The sequence below is a fragment of the Centrocercus urophasianus genome, unplaced genomic scaffold, assembly GCF_019232065.1.
Source record: "Centrocercus urophasianus isolate 14NV4802_14NV808 unplaced genomic scaffold, USGS_Curo_1.0 seq_36, whole genome shotgun sequence".
Taxonomy (NCBI): Eukaryota; Metazoa; Chordata; class Aves; order Galliformes; family Phasianidae; genus Centrocercus; species Centrocercus urophasianus.
In genome coordinates, this window is record NW_024884933.1 from 6,212,534 (window position 1) to 6,240,212 (window position 27,679).

At 54.2% G+C, this 27,679-nt stretch overlaps 1 protein-coding gene across 6 annotated transcripts; it reads right to left on the reverse strand.

Moving 5' to 3' along the window:
- Window positions 1-27,637, reverse strand: CHD5 (chromodomain helicase DNA binding protein 5). 6 transcript variants are annotated; one of them, XM_042831661.1, is made up of 42 exons: window positions 27,563-27,637; window positions 26,952-27,082; window positions 23,513-23,689; window positions 22,641-22,759; window positions 21,878-22,116; window positions 21,529-21,653; window positions 19,680-19,803; window positions 18,205-18,371; window positions 17,687-17,905; window positions 16,628-16,834; window positions 16,341-16,552; window positions 15,314-15,445; window positions 14,631-14,739; window positions 13,941-14,132; window positions 13,662-13,862; window positions 13,137-13,274; window positions 12,525-12,646; window positions 11,958-12,131; window positions 11,436-11,577; window positions 11,117-11,248; window positions 10,535-10,652; window positions 9,934-10,058; window positions 8,900-9,131; window positions 8,685-8,810; window positions 8,400-8,572; window positions 7,299-7,473; window positions 6,895-6,981; window positions 6,373-6,461; window positions 6,074-6,207; window positions 5,778-5,922; window positions 4,426-4,585; window positions 4,193-4,272; window positions 3,911-4,040; window positions 3,289-3,378; window positions 2,788-2,925; window positions 2,510-2,618; window positions 2,212-2,344; window positions 1,640-1,835; window positions 1,281-1,444; window positions 1,063-1,177; window positions 909-959; window positions 1-834 (listed from the first exon to the last, which is right to left on the reverse strand). In XM_042831661.1, the coding sequence occupies exons 1-41, from the start codon at window positions 27,624-27,626 to the stop codon at window positions 952-954; spliced, it is 5,853 nt and encodes a 1,950-aa protein (XP_042687595.1). In that variant the 5' UTR covers window positions 27,627-27,637; the 3' UTR covers window positions 1-834; window positions 909-951. The 6 variants fall into 6 exon arrangements, with proteins under 6 accessions (XP_042687595.1, XP_042687596.1, XP_042687594.1 ...); XM_042831662.1 differs by having other exon boundaries at window positions 1-959; window positions 2,788-2,922; XM_042831660.1 differs by having other exon boundaries at window positions 1-959.
- Window positions 27,638-27,679: the final 42 nt, after the last annotated feature.

Below are 27,679 nucleotides of genomic sequence, written 5' to 3' on the forward strand. Positions count from 1 at the left end.
TAAAACACAGAGAACATGAACCAAAACACACAGAGTACAAAGTAAATGTGAGTGTGTTGGTTACAGGTGCCATAAACCTCCTACGAAAGGTCACCACGGTGCAGTCAGTATCACAAAATAGCAGCCCACCAGGCACAAAGGCAGCAGTCCGGCCACCCTCTGCTCTGCTGCAGCAGCCCCCACGACCCCCCCCCCCAGCTCCAGGCAGCTTGTGGCCGCAGAGAGGATGGAAGGAAGCCCTGCCCAACCATGCTCTCCTCTGTGCAGCATGGCGAGGGCAGGTTGCAGGCAGAGGGACCCAAGGCAGGGCTCACTGCAGCCCGGGGATGGGCTGGGAGCGGTGGCAGCCGACTCCTCTCCTCCTCCTCCTCCTCCTCTCTGCTCCCTGTGCTGCAGCAGGGCAGCGGTGGGCATGCGCTTGCTCAAACACAAAAAGGACATAAAAATAGAACTTACAGGGAAGCTACTGAACAGGAGTAAGCTTGGCGCCTAACGGTCAGCGTGGAACTGGACTAGAAACAGAGCTTCCAACAGGTCTCCCTTTAACTCTGATACATGTCAATAAAAACAGACATAAATACTGTTATTCTGTATCCCTTCTTAACTCATCCCACACTTCCGGACAAACTCTTCAAGTCTTCAATAAGAAAGTGCAAAAAATGTACAAGGAAATGAAATCCCCTTCAGAGAAGTTCTGGCGATGGTCGGGGTCACGGGGGTTGAAGCACACGTGGGGACGAGGGGCGCGGGGCTGCATCCCCTCTGCCCACTGCATCCCCATCCCTTGGTGACCCTGCGGCTTCTTCTCGGGGCTGCAGAGTGGCCCAGGGGCTGCTGAGGGGACAGACAGGGACTCGTGCTCTGCCAGCACACGGCAGCTCAGAGGATGGTCACAGGTGCAGCCTTACCTCGGGTGGGAATGGGAACAGCAGAAGAAAGTCTTGGAAAGGGCTAAATATCTGTTGGTAAGAGAGAAAACAGCTGCTCACCACCATCCTTGCTTTGCACTAAGATCTGTCACTTCAATTTCCCTGCTTGTGTCCGTCAGAAGCTTCAGCCTACCTGTCACATAGGGTCCCAGAGGCATCTGGCTGTAGTTGACAATCCCACCCGGCCCAGGACCTCGGAAATTCGGTCCAAAGCTGTTGTTGTAAATCTGGGAGGAACCAAAGGAGCCCTGAGGAAAGAAGGGAAGCTGGAACACAGGGTGTGCAGAGCAGAGCTGGGGCAGGGGACACAGGGCACCCCAGGGCAGCTCTGCACTCCTCCAGCCCACGCACCTGCTGCACCGCGGGCTCCCCGCCACGCGTGGTCAGGCGGCTGAGGATGCTGCGCTCCGACATCTGCAGCCGTGCAGCCACAGGAGGGATGCGGGACAGCATGGAGGGCAAGCGCGTCACATCAGCCTTCATGTCGCTCAGCAGCTCCTCAAGCTGGTTCAGCACTGCAACGCACAGCCAGAACTGCTGACCCCAAAGCCCTATAGCAGCTCCGTGCCTGCTGTGCTCCACCCCGGCACCTCGTGACCCAACTGAACATCGGCTCCTCCTCCAGCAGTTCCCCAAGGCTGCTCTGCCCAGTGGTCTCACTCGGCACAGCCCACCCTTCCCTGCACCCCCCGCCCTCTGCCCCCACGTACCCTTGTGCAGGACGGCATTGGCAGGCTTGTTCCCCGCGAGGGACTCTTTGGAGAGGTGCTGGTGGCTCTCGGCAAGGCACTCCACTTCAGCCAGACGGGCGTTCAATGCCATGGCCGGGTGATTGGGGTCTTGAGTCATGTTGAGGTACGCCGCCCGCCGCAGCTGCTCCTCTATCACCAGGGCCTGCTCCAGCAGCTGGGAGGCACAGGAGAGCAACGGATCAGGACCAGACCCTGTGCCTGTGTGAGCCAGTGCCACCCACATGCCTGCCATCCATCCATCTGCCCCATCCCCACAACTCCTGGGTTTGTGTCATCCCAACGCAGCCCAATCACACACTAAAGTACCCCAGAAAGAGATTTGGGCAGCAATTCCACAGCACTGCCCCATCCATGTGCCACATTCTGGAGCTAGCAAGTGCTCCTGCTCCTCCAGCCCTGCCCCTCAGGGTGCTGCCTCGCTGCCACTGACGCCTCGCAAACATCTGCTGCCTTCTGCTCCGCTCACCTCGCCGTGGGGCTCTGCTCTGTGCCACCACTAAGGACTCACCAGCCCTGGACCTGCAACTCGCCTTGAAGCGCCGGGCGAGGAACTTGTTCTTCATCTCCAGGTAGTTCCCTTTGTGTATCTCTGACTTGAAGGGCTCGTTCAGGATCACGTAGCGCGGGTCGTTCTGGATGTCCTGCCAGCGGGCGTAGCCGTGGCTGCCAGGAGGGAGCGTCAAGGCAAGAACCGGCCAGCAGACAGCACTTCTCAGCAACACGTCCCCAGTCCCCTTCCCCACTCCATCACCTCCCTCCCCACTGCCCTCACAGCTCAGCCTCCTCCGCCCGGCACGGGGAAGCCATCACCCAAAAGCCAAAGGGTACGTGACGATCCCTGCCAGCAGCCAGTAGTCGTGCCTGCGGTGCCAGATGTCGTAGATCTTGCTGGAGGAGATGGCAGCTCTTTCCTCATTCTGCCACAGCGTGTGCAGCTCTGCAGAAACAGAAGAGAGACAGCCTGGTCAGCCAGCAGGGCTGCTGGGCACAGCGTGCAGGGCGAGAGAGGAGATGGCCCAGGGAGCCACGGAGCAGTGCTCAGTACAGAGCTTTATGTAAAAGCTCTGCAGCAGTAAAACAACCAACGGCTCATCTCTCGTGTTTACCCGTAAAGCCTCCGTCAGCAATGTTGAACATGAATCTAAAGTTCACGTTTCTGTCATCCTTCTTTCCATCCTCCTCTTCTTTGTCACCATTTTGCTGAGCCTCACTTTGCTCCTTCTCTTCCACCTTGGTATCCTCTGCTGGGCAAACACGGGAAATTACAGCTGCCCAAACTTATGCAGCCATCAGACCGACTGCTGCTACCACTGCCCTCCCAGCTGCAAGGGGAAGTCCCCACTAAAATCACTGCTAGAGAAGCCACCCGCCACCTCCTGCCAACAGCTGCTGGCCATCTGCCACCTCCAGCAGCTCCTGATGTTTTCACAGCAGTGCCCACTGCAATGAGGTCCTGCGGAGGCTCCTGAGCACCACAGAGCACACTGCCCACTGCAGGTGCTGGCTGCAGCCCCGTGCCACAACACAGACGCCTGCCTTCAGTCGGAGACCCTGCCCAGCAGGGCACTTCACACCACTTCTCTTTCCAAAGCCTCCTGGCACCTTACCTGGCTTGACTTCTTTGTCCTCCCCTTTACCAGGACTGCTGTTTGACTCTGGCTTTTCCAAAGCCTTCTCTTTTTCTTGGACTCCCTCATCTGCAGAAGGGAACAGGACTCTGAGAGAAGCATAACGTGTAAAATGCTCTTCAGGAAATAATATATCTGTATGGATTGTAACTTCCAGGGTAAAGCGACCGTATCGGGTACAAGCACTGATCACAGCTTACTTTTGATTTGTTTTAACCTGTAGATTATACTAAACTGATGCTTTAACATTACAGTGTAGATTACATCTGTGACAACATGGTATCATCATCTAAACAGCAATCTGGAAGTCCAACAGGAAGTCTTAGGAATTTCCACTGGATGTTGTGACATTCAGGTTTCCCTCTGTGATTTGGAGAAGAGAAGCCAGCAGCAAGTGCCAGAATTTGCCAACAGAGAGCATCTGCCTGTCAGGAGCACCAAGCACCTGAGGCTGTCGCAGTGCGCGCTCTGTGTCTGTGCACCTTGAGCTGAAGAAATTCCCCAGCACACATCAATGTCAGTGTAACTGTCAGAGCCCTCACAGATGTCCCAAATGCTGCTCAGAATGGAGCCCACACTCTTCTGAGCCACAGAGACTCACCTTTCCCCAGGGGCTCAGGAGAAGGCTCAGTTTTTTCACTCTCGTCCTGTTTCTCTTCCTTCAGTTTCTCCTTGCTTTCACAGTTTTCTTGGTACTCTTCACTTTCCATCTTCTCAGTGCTTCCGGGCACCTTAATGTCAAGCACCCCCACTAATTAGCCCAGCAGCCAGATGGACGTGGTTTGCTTGCAGAGGAATGCTGCAGAACCTCCCAAGAAACACCATTACCACAGCTCTGCAGCCCGCAGGGCAGCACTGTGGGCACAGGCTCATGACCCCCTACCTGGCTGTCAGATGCTCTCCTGGACTTCTGCTCCACTTGGTCCTTTTCCTCCTGGAATCCAAGCGGTGGATCTGTTTTTTCTGTAACACCAGCAAAGCAAGGAAGCTATAGACAGGAATCCCATGGTGCCAAGGGCACAGTGCCAGGCAGATACCTGCAAAACCTTCTGGTGTCCTGTCCCACCTCCCTTCCTAAGGCAGACCACAGCCACAACCAGGCCACTGTGCATTTACCTGCAAGGGCAAGAGGTCCTGCATGTACGTGCGCTGGGCTGGCGGGGACAGGGGTGTTGGGATCTGAAGAAACCATTTCATTGCACTTCTTGCTCTCCGGGCCCTCCAGAATCATATCTGGGGTGCTGTACTTCCCATTGACATGCTCAAACTCCTGCACCTGGGGCAGACACACGACAGCAAGTCAAACATGGCGGCCAGCAGCAGAGCAGCAGCAGGCCAGCCCCATCCAGGGCCGTTCCTACGCCCATCACCCCAGCTGGCACGCTTTGCTGGGCAGCAGGTGCCAGTGCCCATGCCCTGCTGCTCTGCAAGCTCCCAGCCTCAGCAGCACCTCCAGCAGCAGTGCTGCCTGCCCACAGCAGCAGACATCACAGTCCCACAGAAAGCCTCCTGTCCCCCACAGGTCCACTGCTGCCGTGCTGGACGTAAGGGAGAGGCACTGAGTGTGGGTGGCAGAAGGGCAGCATGCAAGTGACCGTGCTGGTGCCACGTGAAGCCTTGGCAGGCATGCAGGGTGAGCTGTACCCTAGGGGTGCTCATGCCGTGAGTTCCCTGGCCCCGAGGGCTTCATGCCTCCATCAGAATGCTCTTTGCTTCCTCTCCACTTAAACCCCAGCGCTGGGGCCTCTCTGCTCTCTTTCACAGAGCCTCTCCTGCACACCCCATTCCCTAGGCTGCAATTGCTCACTCTCCCTACCCAGCAGAGTAACAGTCAGTGCTCAAGACATAGCAAAATCAGGTGCCATCACTCTCAGCATCTGACCTTTCCCACTGCCACACTGGAACCACTAATGGTCTTCCCGGGGCAACTCTGAGTGCCACACTTGTCAATACATGGATTATGAGGAGAGGATCTCCTTCCAAGACAGCTGAGGATTCTTCCATACACCTAACTGCCAGCATCCTTGGTGCCCAGCACATGCCTGGGATTAGCAACACAATCAATAATTACTCAGACCCAAATCAAGCCCAAACGTCTCTCTGAAAGACATGCTTTGGTTCAACAAGATGCTGGGCACAATGCAAGACTCGGCGAGTGGAAGTCTCTGGCCTGTACAGCACAGGAGGTCTGAGCAGGTTCCTGTAATGGTCCCACCAGAAATGAAAAGAAGGATAAATCCAAGAATTTTTAGAAGTTAAAAAATGTGATTTTGCCACGATTTTTTTTGCCAACCGTGCACTTCTACCTCCAGCTGACCCACATCACTGCAATACCACAGACGTAGCCGTGCACCAAGTCTTGGAGATTCAATAAGGGAACCCCTGGCAAGGAGGCGTTCAGCAGCTCATGAAACCCCCGAGCGTGCAGAACATCCCCGAAGGGCACACGTGAGATTTTACTCACCCACCTTCTTCCTTACTAGCGACATCACTCCGATCCGGGTCAGCACGTGCTGCCGCGACAGCCCCTCCCGGGGAACCCCATCAGCAAAGGTCTCAGCACCGTCTGCTCCAGGCTCACACAAATGCCGCATGAACAGGGAGACGTAAGCCCTGCCGAAGGAAAGCAGGAGCTGGCTGCAGCTTGGACTGCTGAGCCCGCAGCGCCTGCTTCCGCCAGAGGCCGGGGGCAGAGCTTCGCCCTCGGGCATACGGCGTCACGAAGCTGTGTGTCATCATGAACCCTGGTGCCTGACCGCAGTACCTGAACTCCTTCTCGCTCTTCCCTCGCAGATCCCTCACCAGCCAGTGGGAGTTGAAGGCGTCCTGGGGCGGCATGCCCCACCGCATGATGGCGTTCAGGAAGGCCTTGCGCTGGCGGGCATTGAACCCGAGAACCTGCAGGGAGCAGAGGTTGGGAGGCCTCAAAACGATGGCACCTCAGAGATGGCACCAGAGCCTCAAGGCTGCTACGAGTCCTGAGCCAGAGGACTCAACTGATTCTGGAGAGCAGCACGCAGCAGACCAGACGGGCAGGGGTCTCTGGCCACTGCTGATGCTCACCTCAATATTCCCCCCAACTCTCGCCAGCAAAGGAGGGAGAGGTTTGTCCCGGTCACTCTTCAGCTGTCTCCGTGATTGTCTTCTGCCACCTAGAGTCACACAATCTATGTGACAAACGTGCCCAGCCAACAGAGGAATGGCCAAAGAGCTCATGCTGACCAACCCTGTGCCCTAAGCTTCCTGTAGCGCCTCCCGATGGAAGCAGCACCTGCACAGAGCAGCAGTCATGGTTGTTCAGTGCCCCTTCACTCAGCTGGCCTCCCCGTGCCAGGGGTCACACTGCAGACCAGATCCTGCTACCACAAGGACCAGACCAAAGCCCTGCAAGTAGCCAGCAGGTCATGCTCCCTGTGCTGAGAACTGCCTCACCCAGCAAGGCAAAGAATGCTTCCCTCAGAAGCAAGGGGGTCCCCCCAGCCCAGACCTTCCTGCTGCATTCAAGTGCCAGCCCCAGTCACAGGCCACCACTGAAGTTCCCGCAGAGTACACTGCAGAGCACTAAGTTCATTAACTCGCTCTGACCTTCTGGTCTTTCTTCAAAGTCTTCATCTTCGTCCTCAGAGCCAATGGAGTACTCAGACTGGTTGTCAGAGAGCTCGTCCTGCCACTCTGCAGACCACAAGGAGAAAAGGTCAGGAGAGAACCCTGCAGGTTTGCCTGAGGGGGACAGCAGGAGCCCTGAGTCTGCCTCCAGCGTCCAGTACCAGGCAGCCAGAGAGAAAGGTACAGCAATAAACAGGAAAGCAGACTCAACTTTTCCGTTATTGTTATTAGTTTCCTACACAGAAAAAAAAAATTTAGAATATTTTGCCCAGACAGGTTTTTCCTGAATTCTCCCAAGGAGAGATATAGAATAAAAGAACAAAAATCACAGAGCCTGCTCCCAGACTTGAGTCCTAGCAGGAGCCAAGCAGTCAAAGCCATACCTTGGTCCTCCTGTGAGGTATCATTGTAATTGACCTGCTTGCGGATTCTCTTCCCCTTCCCCAAATTCCTGGCCAGATCTTCCTGCTGCTGCTCATAGTGGTGCCGCAGCAGCTTCTCCCAGTAGTCAGGGTCCACATTCTCCTCTTGTTTGATGATCTCACGTTCCACCTCTTCCTGCAAATAAAGAAAACAAAAAAGGCTTGAGATAAGAGAGCTGCAGACCTCCCTGCATCACACTGCTGCATGTCTTCTAACTGCACTCCAGGGAAGAGGGAGGGAAGGAGAGCACTGAGACACTTGCTGGCAAGCAAGACCTTCAGACATGCTTTGACCACCCTGCAGTGTGCCTCCTCCACCCTGCTCTACATGTATGTACACACCAAGTCTCACTTTCACCCAAATGTACTGACCTCAGTGCACGGTTACCAAAGGGCCAAGACAACATCCCATCCTACACCTAGAAATAGCTGCTGAGAGCACTACCACCCATCCTGCCCTGCAGAGCCTGTGCTCACAACGAGGAACAACTACAGATCTGCAGAGATTTCCCAGAATAGCAGCCCACTGTCAGCTCGAGAGGCAGACAAAAGAAGTCTGTTAGCTATAGGGAGAATAAATGACAGCAGCACAGCACATGAGCAGTGCCATGCCCTGCTCCCAGTATCCAGGGGAGCAGCCTTCAGAAGGGCAGAACAAAGTACCAGAAGAGCAGTGTTGCAGGGAAGGGACCCAGCCTCAGAAACAGTATCAATCAATGGGGCCATTTCACAGCTCCTCAGGTCACTTGAGATCCAGACCATCAGCACCTGGGTATCATTATTGCTTCCATCCCAAACAACAGTTCTCTACAGTCTCCTTTTTTCAATAGGAAAAACGGGTTCAGAGAAACCCAAGTGCCACCAAGCATTTGCCATAGGTCAGCACCACACTCAGCCACTGCAGTCCTGCTGGCTGCACCATCACTGCTACCATCAGCAAAGAGCAGGGAGGAGCACTGCCCTGCAGAGAAACACCCACAGGAACAAGAAAGGCAGAGGAAGGAGCGCAAACAGGGACATACAGAGAGATGTGATTATAAGACATGATACTGATCACATTACCACACCATCCTCTTCTCTCACAACATACTGGGCCACTTTAAAGGAGCTGAGATACTCGTTCATGTTCTGCAGCTCCGTGTCATCAGTCGCGTCCTGGTTTCGGTCCAGAAGCTTAGAGATAGCAGCATCATCATAGTGGATCACACTGCTGTCATCCACGTCCTTACTGTCACCTGGAGAGCAAAGCAAGGGGAACAGAAAGCAAATCATACGGCGTGCTCCCAGAGCCAGGCAAGATCAGACTGGACACAGGGCCAAGTCGTCCCAGTAGCGGGGGCCACAGACCTGGTGGGGTGCCACCGTGCTTTTTTTTCATGCCAGGAGTCACTGCACCCCCTTTGGTGGACAGCGTGTCAGAGAAAGGGGTGACGGCGTCCGGCATGGTGAGCCGCTGTCCCTGAGACACCATGCCTGCAAGTGGAAGGCACAGGAATGAGCCCCTGCGGCTCCAACAGGGACTGCCTTTGCCCAAAGCATCTCCAGCTCCTTCCCGGCCCGACCTTCCACATCATCCTTGAAGAGCTCTTCCGTCCCAAACTTCAGGATGTCATCCAGCTCCTGCTTGGTCATGGAGCCTGACTTGGAGCCAAGCCCAGGACGGACCACCAGGTGGGTGAGCATCATCTTCCTTTTGGCCACCTGGGTGATGCGCTCCTCCACAGAGGCTCTGGTCACAAAGCGGTAGATCATCACCTTCTTGTTCTGCCCGATGCGGTGCGCTCTGCTGAACGCCTGCAGGCAGAGGACATCACTGCAGAACAGCCAACGCAACACAAACAGGAATGTTTGCAGTCCTGGACCCCCTCAGCCAGAGGCTGAACTCAGCCTTCAGGCTGCCATGGGGCAGTGGAGCCAGAAAGGCTCCTCAGAGCCAACTTTACACTTCTCCTTCCCCCTCCTCTGACTACAGGCAAGCCAGCTTCCTTGTGCAGGCCTCTAACTGAAAGGCCTGAATGCAGTGCAGAAAAGCTCCTCCCAGGAATCCTCTGGCTGCAGACTGCCCAGGCCCTGACTTCTCCATCACGCCCTGTACCAGCACATCCTCTTGCATAGGACTCAGGGAAAGGAAACGCTCACACAAACGGACCGTAACACTGTGAGTAACTTTAGAGAGGACCTTCCCTCAATCAGAAAGTATGAAAGGGAAAAGCATGTCCTCTCTTTTCCATTATTCTTACAGGCATTTGCTGCTCAAGCTCCCCATCTGCCATTTGCCACTGGCAATCAGTCCTTAGATAGGGTCTGCCACAGCTCTTGGAAATGGAAGTAGAAAGCCCCCAGAACAGGAAGGGACACTAGGTTGCAGACAAGCAGCAGGAGAAAGCCAATTTTAAGTGCCAGTCCACCCCCACATTGCAGACTGGCCAGGATAAGGACAGTAGAGGTGTGAAACTGGCTCCTGAACAGAACTATGTCCTGCAAACCGCAGGAATGCTCAGCAGCTCTCAAGAGGAGAGAGCTCATTTCACTGGCAGAATGCACAGAGGGCTCATCCATACTTACTATACTGGAAGGAAAAGAAAAAGCAATAAACCTGGATGTCATTGTGGGGATTCCAGTCAGAATCATAAATAATGACTGTGTCAGCCGTAGCAAGGTTTATGCCCAGACCACCAGCACGGGTAGAGAGGAGAAAGCAGAACTGCTGAGCACCAGGAGCTGAGAAAGACAAACCCACAGGTGGCAGAAGGTGAGACAAAGAGGAGCTGGGCTTATTTGGAAGGGTGTAGCACGATGTTTTAGTTATAAAACATCAGGGACCACCAGTGTACGCCAAGAAGCAACAGGCAGGGAAGGCAAAGGGTAAAAACACATCACTGCCTGGAAAGCAGTCAGTGGAGAAAATACAGCTCCAGGTCTGAAAGGGAAGCTCTGAGGCCTCAAAGGGAAATGCAGGAGTCTTTCAAGCCAAACAGCCTGTCACTACACCAGGCTGGGGTTTATTGTGTGAAACACCCGGAGGGGTTTAACATGCCAGGAGCAGCCCTGCATCATGCCAGGGCTCTGGGCTTCAGCACACTGCCCTCCAGGTGTGCACAGAGCCCCCACAGCGCCCGACCCCTCTGCAGGCTGATGCAAGTTGGCCCAGCACACACAGCCCACAGCCACACATGGAAAGGAGGAAAAGCACGTACCATTGAACCTGTCAATGGCTTCCTGGCGCAGGCCTCCAGTGATGCCCCCGTCGATGCGCTCGTACTTGTAGCCCTCGTACTCCAGGAAGTCCTCCAGCAGGTCCAACATCTTCGTCATCTGAGGGGTGAGGTGTGAGCAGCCCTGCACAGAACTCACCAAAGCCTGCCCAGGGCTGGGGGTCACGGCCCCACGGCACGCGCTGCAGCCCCCCACGTTCCTCGGGGATGGCGCTGCCATGGCTGTGCTCATGCCCACAGCAGCCCTGCAAACCAGGGCATCACTCATATCTCGTCCTCCACAGGCAGCTTTTCCAACATTAAGGAATTGGGTCTGAACAGCCCGCCCAGGAGGGGAGCACTACTGCTGTTCTCTCTCTTTTATCTGCAGATAAAAAGTGGTTTCAAACATTTCAGGGATACCCTCAGGAGAGGAATGGTTCATCCCCCTGACTGCTGAGGCACCCAGCTGTGACACGAGCTGGCAGCAGCTCTTCCATCTATCCGTGTCTGTACCTAACACAGAACTCTCATACAGAACCAAGTGCTTTAGCAGTTTATCATCAGCCCTTCCCCATTGCACACCTGGGAGAAGATCAGAACTCTGTGACCCCCGTCCCGTAACTTCTTCAGCATCTTTTGGAGCAGCATCAGTTTTCCAGAAGACTTGACCAAAGAATTCCCATCATAGGATCCATTGGGCAGAACCGGAGCCTCCTGTGAAGGATTCTGGTTAACTTCTTCAGGAAGGTCACGGAGAAAGTCACATGCATTGCAAAGGCAAGGATTGATATCAAATCACTCACACCAAAACCTGTGCTTTTAACTTGGAATCAATCCCCACTGACTGACTGCACACACACTACTCTGCAAAATGTCTCTGTGGTGCACGCAGTTCACGTACCACAGCGGCCACAGGGAAGAGGTATGGGTGGTTACAGCACTTCTTCAGGTCCATCATGATGTTGAGCAGTGAGACCTGATTCCCTCCACCTTTCGAGTTCAGGGCTTCAAAATTCCGTGTTAGTATGAACTTGTAGTACTTCCTGTATGAAGGGGAATGGGACAGACACTGGTACTGCGGGACTGCCACAAATCAGCACATAAACATCAACAGAGCTTCAAAAGGGATTCTGGTATGGGGACTTCTCTTTAGGTACTGGTTCAGCTTCCCCAGGCTGGGGTCAGGTCTGTTCAGCTGTCCTGAGGGAACCACAGCCCCAGGAAGCAGGATTGCTCAGTGCCCAGCAGGCAGGAATGCAGCACATATCAGTCGCTCCCTGCAGAGCAGCCAGCACTGCGCAGAGCCCACCTGAAGGGGCTGAGCACTCCCCAGGAGCACACAAAGGACTTCAGCCCTGCTGCACCACAGATGGGGGGAAGCAGCAGCCAGGTGCAGCCCACCACCACTTTTGCCAGCACTCACTTCTGCATCTGGCTCAGCTCCACTCTGACAATCAGCTCCGTCTTGGCCGGCATGTTCTTGAACACGTCTGCCTTGAGCCGGCGCAGCATGTGGGGGCCCAGCAGGTCATGGAGCTTTTTGATCTGGTCCTCCTTGGAGATGTCTGCAAACTCCTCCAGGAAGCCCTCCAGGTTACTGTAAAAGCAGCCACAGACACACAGCGCTGAGTGGAACGGACGCACCGGGGTAAAGACGTTTGTTTCTGTAGGACTTGAACACAAAGCCCTCAGGGCACGCAGTGAAGTAACACTCCTGTGCCTGAGCAGAGCAGGAGCCAGGCTGATAGCCAAGGGAAACTGAATATGCCAATAAGAGGTCTGAACAAGTTGCCCAAAACACCATTGCCTCCTCAGAGAGAGGAAGGAGCAGGGCAGATCTCAGCCCTCATCCACAAATCTCCGCAGTGAGAGGAAGGCAAGCTCTACCTGCAGGGCCTGCAGCGCAGCGCTCAACGTGAACAAAATCTGAGCTGACCTTACACATTCACACAACTGTTACAGCAAACTGCTGGGAATCTGTGCAACTTACTTAAACCTCTCGGGAGTCAGGAAATTGAGCAGGTGGAAGAGCTCTTCCAGGTTGTTCTGGAGTGGAGTCCCAGTAAGCAGTAACTTGTAATCGATCTTGTAACTGTTTAATACCCTAAAGAACTTGGAAGTGATATCAAGTTGTAATTATGCACTTACACAAAAACAAAACAAAGCAATGCAGTGTGCATCCTACTTAAAAAGCACTGGTGGTTTCCCCTTCATTTAGAACAAACAACCTTGCATCTCCTGCATGCAGAGCTGGAGCAGTGAACACAAAGCACACGAAGCTCCTGACTGCACTGAGCGCTTCCCTCTCTCTCTGCTGCCTCCACATTGCCACAGGGGCAAGCAGAGCTCTTCAGCCCAAGCTTCATCCAGCACCAGGCACCAGCCTGTGGGCACCACTGCCAGGATGGCACACGGATCACTGCTGGTGCCCAGAGGGCATTAGGGAGAACAATCCCAACAAAATGCAGCCTCAAGCACAGCCTGAGCAAGCTGAAGACATCTTCTGACTCCCAGGCAGGAAAAAACAGAGCACCAAACCAGCTGTGTGACAGCAGCTACAGCAGCGGGCTGGAAGAACGGCTCACAAACACCTGCCACCTACTTTGGACTGGTTGTTCTTCAGTCTGTGGGCTTCGTCCACCACCAGACAAGCCCACTCGATGGAGCCCAGCACCGCCTGGTCTATGGTGATCAGCTCATAAGAGGTGAGCAGGACGTGGAACTTGATCTGGGCTTCCTTCTGGAGGGGCAGAAGAAGAGAAAAGTCAGGATAGAAGACAGCAGAGAAACGGAAAGCCTCCACGTCTGGTGATGCTGTTTGTGACACTGGTTCTAACCCAAGGAGAAGACTGGCGGCTGCTTTGACTGCATGGCACTGGCAGCAGGGCTCAAGCACGAATCACACCAGAAGATCTGAACATCATAATTAAGCAGGGAATTACAGAAACAGAAAAGGGCCTGGCAGAAATCTTCAGATTTCCTAAATCTTCTGCATCTAAACGATGTCAGCTTCTCTGGAAAAGAGCTGATCAGAGACCTAAGCAACTTCCCTCTCTGGGTCGAATTCTGCTCTCTCTCCTTCCTACTCCTGGTCAAAAGCAAGGCAGCACGCAGACTTAGCTCCCACCTTCATGCGGAACACCTTCTTGCCGCTGCGGATGGCATTGTCTTCAAAAGAGAACTCATTCTCCCGGATGACCGAGCGGCTCTCCTTGTCCCCAGTGTAGGTCACGACGTAGAAGTCGGGCGCCCACATCTCAAACTCTCGCTCCCAGTTGATGATGGTGGAGAGTGGGGCGCTGACCAGGTACGGCCCTTTGGAGTGGCCCTGCCCAGGGAGACAAAACCCACATTGCTTGCTCCGTACCGCAGTCTGTGCGGCGCACAGCCACCACTGGGTGCTCACCTCCTTGTACAGGGAATACAAGAACACAATGGTCTGCACAGTCTTCCCCAGTCCCATCTCATCAGCCAGGATCGTATCAGTGCCTTGGGCCCAGGAAAATCTCAACCAGTTGAGCCCTTCCAGCTGGTAAGGATGCAGCGTGCCTCCTGTGGCATCAATGTACCAAGGCTGCTTGTCAAACTTAACCGTAGGCTGAAGGAAAAGACACAAGGCAGTAACCAACTCCCTCCTGTTTCTCTGCAGTCAATCACGCTCCTCTTTAGATCAGTGACACAGAACAGCCCCGTAAGAGGTGCAGATACTATCCACACCACAGCCCTGCCAGCAGCACAGGTTTCACTGTGTGCCTCCACAGCAGCCCTGAGCAGGATGGCACCTGGCAGCCTCCTTCCCTCATGCTGGAAAAGTCTGCAAGGCCTCTCACAGCACAGGCCCAGCTCTCCCCTTGCACGTTGCATACACAAAGGTTTGGGGAAAGAAGACCCCAGGGCCCTCCTTCAGAACTGTCCTCTTGGATCTCAACCATGGCTCCAGAAAACAGACTGTTATCCCCCACGCACAGGGTAAAGCCATCCCATAACTTCACATTAAAACCTGTCCCTGAAGGAACTAGAGAAGAGAACCTTACCAGACTGACCAACCTCTGTGTGAGCTCATACCTTCAATTCTGCCCCTGCCATTCTTACTTACATCAACAAGAGGAGTTTCCGGAGGCTTTTCTAGCTTCTCCTCTTTCAGCTTTTTCCCCTTCTTGTTCAGCTTCTTCAGAGGACGTGTGTCCTCCCCCAGCATCAGCTCCCTGAAACAGTGAACATGCGTTAGGAGAAAGCAGACAGACACTCCTCTCCGTGTTTCCAAGCCAGGGGTTAGAAATGCCTCCCAAACTCTACTGCCTCTTTTCCCACAGGAGTTTTTCTGGCCCAGCTCCCATGGGCACTCATGGAGCATTAATTATCCCCTTCCAACAGTTCATGCAACATCATCCAAAATAAAATAAAGGACAGCAATCTCACAGAATTAGATTTTTCCCCACAACATACACCAGCATAACACCACAGAGCCTCCCTGAAGCATAGCAGAACACATGGAGGGGAAGGGGAGCATAGCTGTAAAACAACCAGCAGACAGCATTTCAAAGCAGCCCTGGAGTGGTGGAGCATTTCAGGAAAGACTTCATCAAGACCTGGCTTTCAGGAAGAGCTCATATCTGCTCTCTGCACTGAGGTCCCTGCAAGTGGTTCCAGTGTGTGCTCACAAGGGCAATGCCTACAAACCACTTGGCAAAGCCCAAGCAGGCTGCAGCAGCTCTGCAGGACTCTGCCCCAGGCTGCAGCACGCACCAGCCCTGCTCCCACTGCCTGGCCGCCCCTTACCTGTGGTTCCAGTAGAGGAGCTTGAGGTTTTCATAGTATGGGATGTCTATCTCATCAATCTCCCAGGTGCACTGGTCATACGGCAGATCTTTCCATTTGATCAGATAATGGATGTCCCCCTTTTTATCAAAGCTATAACACATGCAGCATAAAACACATCAATGAAATCAGAACAACCTGATGACAACAGCCTGAGCCTGGACTACGCCACAATGGCACAAAGTTCATTTTGAAATGAAAATCCCTTGAGAAAATGAACCCTACATACAACTTGGCATGCCAACTCTGCAAAAACCCAGGAGAATCACACAGGGGAGGGCTGGAGATCAGCCCCAGAGAAGCTGTTTGTATGACAGAGCTCTGCCTCTCTGTAACTGTTCACATATACGTATGGACTGCTGTCAGCCAGGGGTGGAGACTGCATGTCTAAGGGCAACAAGTCCTATTTTACCAGCATTGGATGAAGACCAGACTCCACTTCCTTTCTTTTTTCTGTAGCATTTATTACTCTGTGAAGTTTTAACCACACCAAAAAATGAACAAACACACTGCAGAGGCCAATTATGTACCTATGATGAGCTAAACCTTGCCTTGCTAGCAGAAAATGCAAAGCTTGCAGGAAAATTAGCTAGCTAGCTTTATTTATTTTCTGTCAAGTAGACTCCAAGTAACGTCGCCACTTGAAATTTCAAGTTGCCACCTGAAATGCAGGGATTCAACAAAAAGGTGTCTTGATGTGAAAAAATAAAAAATACCAGCACTGCAGATCTCCTGTGCAGGGCATTTCTTCTGCACAAAAGAAGTGCAAATGTCAAGACTTCAGACCAGAGCAATGCACTTGTTCCAACTGCTCTCCTCGGGCACAGTTCTGTCGGCATCAGGGAGAGTTAAGTTAAGGCAGCTCTTGGGCTCACGCCGCAGGTCTCAGCCCCTTTTCTCCCCTACCAAGGTCACTCGGTGCTCACACCACCTGGGCACCCTGGCTCACGCCCTCCTGCTGCCTACCCACACATCTCCCAGTCCCCACCTGTGGTTCAGGATGCGGTGGATCATCATCCACTCGGGCTTGATGCCATAGCGGTAGAACCGCTCCTCCATCTTTGCGTAGTGAGGGTCCTTGTTCTTCCTTTTCTCCCTCTGGCTGTCCTCGTCTCCAGAGCCATAATCAAAGGCCGGCGGCTCGTCCATGTCGTTCTTCCTCTGGTAGTTGCGGTACATCACGGTGTGGTAGAGCTCCAGCTGCGGCAGGACGGAGCCGCGTCAGCCCTGGGCTGCCGGGAGCCGCCGGGCGCGCTGCTCCAGCCCTGTGCTCACCTGTAGCTCCTTGACCCAGGAGCAGTGCCAGTAGGAGAGCCCTGCCCACTTGACGAAGAACTCACGCTCCGGGATGCCCTCCAGCACCTTCGGCAGCGGCAGAGCCAGCTCCGCATCTGGGGCAGGCGGCGCAGAGGGCGGCGGGGCCGGAGGCTCCTTCCAGGCCCAGTGCAGGATGCGCTGTACTTTTCCCTTCAAAGGAGGGCACTGAGGATGAAAAAATCAAAACACAAGAGCAGGGAGTTTAACACAAGCCCCGTCAGCTTTGTGTCCCACCCATCCCTCCCTGTGCGGAATGCAGAACACAGTGAGCACACTGCATCGCTGCATCCCTCGGCCCAGAGCCCGCAGGCTCTGGCAGGCAGGATGTGCCCCAGCCTGCCACAGGGAGGACAGACTGTAGGGCATGGGGGTCTGGAGGGCAGGGGACCCACACAGGCTGCAGCCAATCAGCAGTGCAGTGAGGGGGAAAGCAGCCAGGCCCCAGGCTGAGCCCGTGCTGAGCCTGCTGCTGAGAGTAGAGGAGAGCACCCCAGGGAACCATGTGGGCTGGAATGAGCACAGGCCCTGACTGCACTTCACTCACCCTGCAAACAGGGTCAGCTGCCCTGGGCACAGCCGAGGCATTGCTCTGCTCTGCTCCCAGGAGAAGTTACTCGTTTGCTATTGCTAATTAGGCAGACAGAAATCAGGAGGTGAGGTGCATGGAGTGGACGAGGGCTGGGTGGTGCACGTGTGTCTGAGGAGAACTTCCACGACACCCCCTGAGGGGACAGGCTTTACCACTAGAGCAGGCTGAGCTCAATAAATGTTTCCTTATTTCCACGTTTAATTGTCCAGCACAATTCAAGGCTCCACAAATCACACCCACCTCTGCAGCAAGCCTGCCTCAGGGGTAGAGCCCTCACTACACCGGGCATACATCAAATGGGACCTGCCAGGCAAACTAGAAGCAGGCAGGGAACTCAGCAGCCTGCACAGGCAGCTGAGCTGCAGGGGACAGGCAGGGCCAAAGGGTGCAGGAGCATGGACAAGGTGACAAATGCAGGAAACACTCACTGTACAACGAGGGCAGAGCCATTCACCATTTGGGATTTCTGGCAGGGGTGGGTTCAGGCAGTGCAGGTGGTAAGAGGACGGGCACGTGTCGCAGCACAGCAGCTCCCCTCCATCCTTACAGACACGGCAGAACTCCATGTGGTCGTCCTCCTCTTCTTCGCCACCTTCCTCCTCCTCATCCTCCTCCTCCTTAGGCTCCCACTGGATGCCCTCTTTCTCCTGGGGCAGTACAGCCAGAGTAAAGCTGAGGGGGACAGCAGCATCACCACAGCACTGAGGAGGCCCCAAGCCCAGAGCGGGATCACAAGAGGGAGGCACACTCCTGCACCCCACCCGTCCCACTCACGTAGGCAATACACCAACTCGACAGCCCAGGCCCAGCGCAGACAGTTAAGCGCTCCCAAGTACCAGCCCCAGCCTGACTGCATCTCCAGGCTCGGGCCAGAGTCTCCCCATCACCCAGACCCTCTGCCGGTGCCCCCCTGCAGGGCAGCACTCCCCCCAGCACCCACACTCACGCAGTGTGGGCAGCTCCACTTGCCCTCGGGGGCTTTCTCCAGCTCGGGGTCCAGGCAGACGAGGTGGTAGGCACGCGGACAGGTGTCACACAGGATGATCTCCCCTCCCTGCTGGCACACCTCGCAGTAGTCCTGGTGGTCCGTCTCGTAGCCATCCCCTTCTTCAACTACAAGCAAGGGACAGATGCAGTCAGTGGCACAGCAGAGCCGCCGGCTCTCCCAAGACAGCTGCTCCTCTATGGTACAGTAAAGGAAAACGCAACATGTTTCACCTCGGCCCCTCCTGCTATGTCCCCCTGCCTCTCTGTCCCTCAGCATCACAGTTTATCTTTGCACACAGCATCATCTCACCTCTGTCTCTCTTTCTCTCTCCACACTGTATCATCCTTTGGTTCCTTCAGGCTCTCAATGGAGAATGCCAGAACCTGGAGAGGTTGCAAGGGAGGCAGTCAGAGAAACCTCCACAGACCCCAGCGCCAGCAAATGTTCCATGCAACAGTAATGCAGCTGAGGACCCTCCTCCTGGGACTGCTGCACTCTCCTTGGGCACTCGCTGGGTGCAGAACAGGAGCTCTTCAAGCTCCATGCCAAAAGAGGAGGGAAGGAAGGAGCGAGGGCCACGAGGCCCACACCTCACAGCAGGCAGAACGCTCGCCTCCAGCTGTCCCCGAGCACAGAAGGCACCCTTTGGCTTCTCAAAAGCAAATCTCATCAGCAGAAGCAGCAGAAGCACAGTGTCTTGGTGCAGAGGGACCTCACCTCAACAGGCACGGAGGTGTCATTAACCAGACCAACACAGAGCCTCCACCGCTTAAGGAACACGCACATCAAAGCGGCCCCCAGCCACTCAGAGCCTGCCAGCCACCTCTCACTGCTGCCCTCCATCTCCCTACGCCATCGCAGCCCCGGCCGGCCACCAACCACACATCTCACAGACAAACACCACCCAGCACTGCCTCGTCTGCAGCCAGCCCTGCTCCCCAGGAGCTGCGCCTCAGAGCCCCACGAATGCAGAACCGTGCTGCCTCAGGACAGACCTGGGAGGAGCAGACATGCAGGAGGGTGGCAGTTGCCCGCCTGCCCACACTGCACCCCAGTGCCCAAAGCACCACACAACACTGCAGCTGCCCTCCTGACACAGTGCAATCCACAACACAGAGCTGATCGGGGCAAGAGGAGCCCCGGGCCATGGAGGGAAAGGGGAGGATGGAGAGGCCCTGGCATCAGGCTGCTCCTTCACTGCCAGCAGTGCTGTGAAAAAGCACTACAGTAGAGTGTGCTTTCTGCAAACCAACCAACAGCAGAGTTTGGACACCAAGAAAGCACCTCTCATCCCACACACACAGACAAGCACAGCCCTTCCTTGCCCACAGAATCAGTGCTGGACACTGCTTGGAACTGCAAGGACCGGGACAGCACCATCTCGAGAGGGAAATCCAAACAGAACAGGAGCAGAGTACAAAGAGATGGCCTACTCCTCTTTTTCTTTCTCCTCCTCTTCCCTCTCTTCCCCAGGCCAGCCGAGCACTCGGAGCGCACGGAGGAGCTGTTGATGCTGGCGCTGTCAAAGTCGGATTCCTCCCGCTCTTCCTCTTCACTCTGCAGAGAAAACAGAACCACGCACTGTCCAGGTGTTGGCACGCAGTCGCTTCCAGGATGTTCTGCTACAGAGCAGAGCTGAGCACCAGCAGTTGCATGAAGCCACACAGGATCACTGACCAGCAGCTTGAGCCCCCTCAAGAGGAGCACCGTAGGGCTCCCACAGGAACTGGCTGTTCAGGGCATCAGGAACGGTGGCAGGGCACCATTCCCGGCACTGGCAGCCAGGGTTCATAAGACTGTGTCACCAGGCATTAGGAAGCAGGTAAATCTCCTCCATCAGATCGATGTTCCAGCCAGGCAATCGATGAGCACAGGCTACAGCAATTATCTCACACTGCTCAGCACAGCACAGAGGCAGTCAGCCCCAAGGTGCAGCCACTGAGCGAATCTCAGAGACATTTAAAATACCTCAATCAGTGACTCGAGTTCACACTGCGTTTGCCTGTCAAGAGATGGGTTCTGGGTTTCCCTCAAAACATAACAGGTCTGAATTCTTATCCTGGAGGCCAGACTTGCACGCAAAGCCCCAGTTTGTATGCCCTTGTGTGCTTAGCACTGTGACTGCAGGAGGAAGCCCAAGCTCCTCCTCAGTCTTAGAAATGCAAGTGCACAGATCTGGAACATAGAATCATAGAATTGCAAGGTTGGAAACGACCTGCAAGACCATCTAGTCCAACCACCCTCCCATTCCTATCAGTACCACAAGCACTAAACCATCTCTCGTAGCTCCTCACCCAGGTACCCAGACAAGGGATGGATTTGCTGTGATGCGGGGCTCAGTGACTGCCCCAGCCTGCTCCTTCCTCTTCTACTTCTGATACACAGAGTTACTGACAAACTGGTTGTTATGTGAACAAGAGCAAGAGAGGCAGGGAACTCCAGCAAAGGTGAACTAATGGGACTTCAATCAAGATCTGAAGGAGCACCATTCCTATTGAGTAGACATTCAGGAGGTTTGCTCTTTAAAATGCTGTGCTTATGCCTGATATTTATACACTGACAAGAGTGCTGCATGTAAACTGCAGCAGAACCCTGCACTTCCTGGGGTGCTCAGCTGTCCCCAGGTCATGCTGCAGAGCCACAGATGCCAGGAGGCAAGCAATGGCAACTTAATTAAAGCATTTGATAATTCTCTTTGACATAAAGTTCAGCTGGAGTGCAAGCCCTGAAGAATTCCTTTGCAAACGAAATGTGAAATGATGGCATTCTCAACCTCATCGCTGAAAATAAACGTGATCATATGGCTTGAGCAGCAAACATGCCCAGATATGACATCTTTACCAACACAAGCCTGGATGCAGGTCTCTAACAAGGGATGAAAAATCACACTGAACAGAGACTGGCATCTCAAAGAGGGGCACCAATGAGGCTGTGGCATTTCTTTTCAGCAGCCTTCATCCAGGCTTCCTGCCACCCTCAACCAAAGACAGCTTGGCCCTTTCCTCAGATGGGACATCCTGACACTCTGAGGGCCATTGAGGGAAGCACGTGCTGCACAAGGCTGCAGGGCAGGGACCATGCAGAGATTTGTGACCCATGTTATCTCTAGAAGGCGACAGGCACTGCAAGAGGAATAGGCAAGTTGGTAAGAACAGGGCAGTCCTGCTGCAGCAGCACACGCTGCCCTGCAAAAAGGAGATCTCCAGGCAAAGGGAACTTGTCCTGGCTTTTCCCTGCTGCACCCTTCCACACCCAAGGACCCGCTCAGAAATGCACACTTACAGAGGAGCCCTTTTTCCTTTTGCTGGGGATTCCTCCAAACCGGAATTTTAGGCCTGCCATCTTTTTTCCCTTCCCCTTTTTCTTCCCATCTTTCGAGCTCTTGATTTTCTTCTTCACGCCTGGGCCTGCAGGAACAAAAGGTTCGTTGTTCCACTGTTCCAAGAGTCCTTGGACTGCCAGCCCAGATCCGGTGCTTGCGAGGAAATGGGAGAAAAAACTGGCAGAGGAGGAACACAGCTACCCTGGAACACAGGAGGGGACTGCAGCAAACTGCACCAGGGCTGGAAATGCCAAATGCTGTCAGAAACAGGAGAACTTTCACAATAAGCTCACTGTGCTCGGTACCTACCCTTGCCTTCCTTGGTTTTTGCTTTCCTGATGACAGGGGGCAGTGCAGGCTGCTGGGGACTGGCAGCCAGTGCTGGGGCAACTGTGACAGTCTCCACTGCTGCAGCCACAGCTGCTGCTGCTGCCGCCGCCGAGCTGCCCTTGAACGGGTTGTTGGCACTGAACTCTCGCCACTTGGCACCAAGCACAGTCATCATCTTGGACATGGGGATCTTGGGGTTCTTCTTGGCAATCAGAGGCCTGAAGGGTGGGGGAAAGGAAAAAAACACAGGTTGAAGGAAATGCACGCCTGCTCCTGCTTGTCACGTGCTGCAGGAAGGCTCTTTGAGTGCCAGCAGTGCGTGACTGACGGCAGCAGGTCGCTGTGGGGCACTGCTGGCAGCAGAAACCAGAACTTTGTTATCAAGGAAATAAAGAGAAGCCCGTGCTTAGATTTCTCAGACTGCTGTTGTGTGCTGAACACCTCATAATACAAGCCAAAATTGCTACTGTTCCTTATTTTTATCCCCTACAGCAACTTTACAAATAAACAAACACAAAAAATGGAATTGTGGAGAGCGGGCATGGGGGGAGAAACAATCCAGTTGTTTTCCAGTCAATTATCCTGCAATTAAAATGGAGCCCAGAAGATCTTTCTTGTCATGGAGGGAGAAACAGTAAGGAGCTTGTGGAGTAAATTCTGCATCACAGCTTCAACTTCTTATTTGAGTCACATCCAAATCTCAATCATACCCAAGACCCCATTGATACCTATAGTTCTGTACCTGAGAAATTGGCTGAAAGCCTTGTAATTAGTAAGAGTATGGTAATCTTCTTCTGAGAAAATGTAATCTACATCATCAAGGCCCCATTCTTCCATCAGCTGGGCTGAACTCTTAGGCTCCTGCAGAATTAGAGAGACACTGTTAATGTGAGTGACAGCCCTGCAGACAAACAGTGTCTGCCACACACCCCATGTCAAACTCTCTCCCAAGTCAGCGACACACAGAGATTTGTTTCTGCAATATGAAGAAACAAAGCGTGCACAAGTGCTTAATAAACTAATGCTTCCAAGAAGCAAATCAATACAGCGTCATCCAAATGCTCCTCATACCACACAATACAATGCAAAGCCTTCAAGGTTTCACGTCTCCAGGAAACACAATCTCTGTATCTAACAAAAATAACATGGGATCATGCTGGCCTTTCATCTGTCAGTAAAAATGCCAGGCTATGCTTGAGAGCACTCGATTAGTCCACCACAGGCTGGGTTGCTGCTGGAATTGCAAATGCTTCATGGTTTTAAAAACAAAAACAACCACAAAATTAGCATTGTTATGGCTGCTTTTCCGTTTGTTTCAAATAAAACAAACCACTGCTTTCAGTAGTGCTTGCAGTACCACAAAAGGCACCATGAGGAACTGAGCACACATCGCCAGGCCGCAAACCTGGTGTGCCTGATGGGGAGCACTGCGCTTCCACCTCCGTGCCTTAAGCAAAGGAACTTATCCATCAGTGCAAGGTGACTGACCACAATTACAGCTCTGCTCTCATTCAGTGACTCACTGAACTGTGTACTCAGATGCCAGCAGGGACCTGGCCACACCATGAGATCTGACGTTTGAGCACCAGCTCAGGAAGAACAAATCTTTGGTACCTTTAGCCCTCCATCATCGTCATCCTCCTCTTCATCCTTCTTTTTCCGCTTGTTTTTTTTCTCCTTCTTTTCCTTCAGTTTTTTCTTTTTCTTCTTGTTGGGGGAATAGTCACTTCCTTCACTCTCAGATTTCTCCTCAATCTCCTCATCATTGTCTGATATCTCATCATTGCTCCCCTACAACAGAAGATGACAGTGGAGAAAGAGAAGCGCCTGCCCTCCCTCAGCCACAGGCACACAAGCAGATGCCCCTTCTGCCTCCATGTTGTAACACACTCCTCTGAAAGCATCAGAAAGCTGCAATACCACAACGTTCACGCACCATTCTGATGTGCAGTGGCGTAAACACAAAGCCAGGACACAGCAAAGAAATGAACACGCGTATTAAAAACAGCCATACGGTAAAGCGATGAGCAACTCCTCTGAGAGGTGCTTAAACGTTCAGCTAGAGATCTCCAATTTTCAGACAGGTGAAACCTGAGTAACTTTTCTGATTGACATAACACACTGTAGTGTGTGGTGTCCCATCTCATATTTGCTTCTGGTTTTACAGTACAGTAACATTTTTCTACCACAGGGTGAACAGTTAAGAACCTAAAGGAAGAGGTCATCACTGGAGTCACTTGCATGTCTTACAGCTCACTAGACAGATGTTGAGAGACAGGCAGCCACGTGGAACTCCCACCAGGCATTTGGTCACAGCTTCAGCAGCAAGCAGAACCTCTCCAGAAAGGCCTGGGCCCTGCTGGATGGCTGACAGACGCGGTCAGTAGGGACCAGGCTTATGTACACACCAAGCACTGGAGAGCCAGAATTTAGGTTTCTTTCTGGGACAGACAGCGACTCGCTGCAACAAAGTCAACACCACCCTAACAAAAGCCACTGCTTGCGGGGCGGCTCACCCACGTTGCAAGAAAGTCAGCAGCAACGCGCGCACCGGGCATCCGTCCTCCTCCCCACACCCTGCCCGCCTCTGGCAGCGGCCCGCAGGAGCCGCGCGGTTCAGCACCTCGGACAGCGCCGGGGCACGCGGACGCCCGGAGCTCCGCGCCGCGCAGAACCGACGGCTGCCCGCAGAGCCCCGGTTCTGCCCAGCGGCCATGGCTGATGTCGGGTCTTTTTTGGTTTGGAAAAAAAAAAAAAAAGAGCTTTTCCTTTAGCAGTTATAATTTAGCGCTGAATAATTGGTTGCCGTGGCAACGACTGCAGTACAGGTTGAAATTCCCACTCTCCCTGCTTTCTCGCCTGATGAGGGCCTTCATCTACATATGCTGAGGTTCAAACCGCAGCCCGTTATTTTATGCAGATCCTTCTGGGGTTTGCAGCATCAAGCACTCAAGCACCAGAGCTTCAGTGAGCATTGCCATGAAAGCCAGAATGAGCTGCAGTGAGGCTGAACAGGCAAATTCCCATTTAAGAGCAACGCAGCATCGCTTCTGCCACACGTCCCTGTGACAAAACCATGGGGCGTTGTGGGGTGAGGTCAGCCATGGTGTAAGCACCTGCATCACAGCACAGGATCACAAAGCATCCCCACCTCTCCCTTCCTCTAATAGGAGGAGAGAGCTTCCTACACCCCAGAACCTCCAGGAAGACATTCAGGAAAAGAAAGCCCAAACTGAGGGTTCCCTTTTCTTTTACATCCTGATTGGGAACGCAGCCTGGGTGCTGGTCAGAAACACAGCTCACTGCCTACCCACAGCACTGCAGCTCCTCACAGGCTTTGGTGGAAGACAACAACCTCTGACAGGCAGAACCAAGCCTGATTAACACTGCCCACACAAGGCATTAATTAAAGAAGAAAACGCCCTTGACATCCATCCCGTTATTTTCCCCCCGCTCCCTGTAAGGAAGCAGTCGGACACGGCTCAGGCTGCACATGCTGCTCCCTTAGCCTCAGGCAGGCTGACATGAATGGAGAACTGCCAGGAACGAACATACCCCACGTTTGTATTTTATCTTTCCCCCATTAAAAAGCAGCACAGGAAAAAAACCACATCCCACGTTGCAAAATACAGAGGAAGCGAGGCGGCCTGAGCCAGCTTTGTGTGGTATCTGCAGAAACAGAACATCACCATGGCCACGAAGGAGGGGAAAAGCCTCCTCCGGGCTTCTGCTCGCAGCTGCCAGGTCAAAGCATGCTGGAGTCAGTCAGGTCCTTTTACATACACAGCACATAATGCTCCTGTCGGCAGCAAAAGCACTTGGCTGTGCCACCTCATGCAGCCAATCTGCTCATACAAGTCCCAGAGGGAGTGGCAGCAATGACTGGAAGAGAACAGCATCACTGATCCCCTGCTTGCAAGGAAGGGGTGGGGATGCTTCTGGCTCTGCTGCGTAAGAACATCTGATGCTCATCTTCAGGCACAAATTTCCTGGGGAAAGGTCTGAGGAACAGAGTTGCTCACTGCTCCTTCCCCACAGCTTCCGCCTGGTGCTCACAGCCCTCAGCCAAGACACAGCCAGTCCTCCAGAGCATGCAGGGACAGCCCAGCCACCTCCTGGGACACACGGTGGAGCCCAGGGTTGGGGGGGGGGGGGAAGAACCACTCAGGTGCCATTAGACTCAAGGCCATGATGCCCCGTCTTTGTTTTCTCATAAGACTCAAAAACTCTTCCACACGCTGAATCCTGAGACCTCCCTACCCCGTCCTCCTTGCTGAATGTTTTTGTCAAGTGCAGCCCACAACAAAAACACCTACAGGTGTTTTCCTCATCCTGCATCCAGCATTCTCATCCTCACACTCCCCACCAGCTCACCGTGCAGCATGGCACACACAGAGCAGGGGAGTCAGTACAGAGAGGACAAGATGATGTGCAGATAACTCCCACAACTGAGGACCATAGCTAACATTTATTGCACGCGTTTCCAGCATTGAAGGAAATACACTGAAAGGAACAGATTCTCAAAATGCCAGCAACCAGAACAAGGAAGGCTCAGAGCACAGATGGAAGTCTGCTCCTCATCTTCCATTAGCTCGCTGTCACATCAGTGCCACACAGGCACAGCCTGCCTTCCTGGTGCAGTGCAGTGGGGTACAGACATACCAGAGAACTGCAGTGGGAGAGAGCAGCCCCCAGAAGGCACTGCAGGCACCCAAACCTCATGGGCTGGGAACCATCCCGGCGCTTTGTTACTACGCCCTGCACGCTGTAAGCTTCCGTACCATTCATTTATTTGCACAACACAGCTAAAAGTCTCCACCAGGAACAAAAACAGTCAAGGAGAAACAGCACCCACCTCAGCAGATCATCGGAGCTGGACAAGAACCACCCAAACCCAATCCTCAGTCACCTCCCAGGGCCACGAGCATCCTGAGACACGGGGGAGCTGCCTGTCCCCAGGTGTCCCCGCAGGCACTGGGTGCCCCGGGCAGCCCACCTCCACAGCACAGCTGGCAGGAACCCACCAGCCCTGTCCCAGAGCACGCAGCATTACCTCTTTCTTCCTCCTCTTGATTTTGGCCGCCTTGCAGTCTTTCAGCTTCTTGCATTTCTTTTTTTTCTGCGCAGCAACTCGCTCCTCCGCGAAAAACTCCTCCAGTCCTTCCAGGACCCCATCATCATCTTCTGAGGACGAGAAGGACAACTCACGTGGGCGGCCTCCCCGCGCACAGCTCAGCTTCGCCCTCCCTGCGCAAACCCGCAGCCGCTCAGCGCCGCGCCCTCGGAGGAGCGCCGACAGCCCGCGCCGGAGCTCAGCGCCCGGCCGAACCCACGGACACCGGGACGCGGAGCACCGCCACCCCCACGGGGCGAGCCGAGCGCCGCTTCCACCTTTACCTCGCACGGCTCCCGGCACGGCCCGTTAGAACTGCCCGCAGCGAGGCGTCCAACAGGCGTCGGCCGCACCGCGCGCCTTCCTCACCGCCCGCCCCTCATTCACACCCCGTCCTTCTTCAAGCCGCCCTCGGCGTCAACCGCGCCGCAGCGCAGCGTCGAGGGCCGGGAGGGCATCGTGGCAGCGCCCGTCAGACCCCGGCCCCGCGAACGGCGCGCACACGCCCGGCCCTCCCTTCCCCCCCTCCCCTCCTCCGCCCCGCCGCCCACCCGACACGTCCTCGTCGTTGTCCGCCTCCTCCAGCAGCTCCTCGCCGGCCGCCGGGCCCCGCATGCCGGCCGGGCGCGGCCCCTCCGCGCCAAGATGGCGGCCGGCGGCCCCGCCCC

Bases quoted from the DNA above. Each gene is read 5' to 3' on its own strand.
- CHD5 (XM_042831661.1), bottom strand. From the start codon at position 27,626: ATGCGGGGCCCGGCGGCCGGCGAGGAGCTGCTGGAGGAGGCGGACAAC. The intron at 8,811-8,899 runs GTCGGGCCGGGA...TTCCACTTGCAG, and splicing joins CTTCAAGGATGATGTGGAAG to GCATGGTGTCTCAGGGACAG. The intron at 4,586-5,777 runs GTGGGTGAGTAA...TGTCTGCCCCAG, and splicing joins TGTCGCTAGTAAGGAAGAAG to GTGCAGGAGTTTGAGCATGT.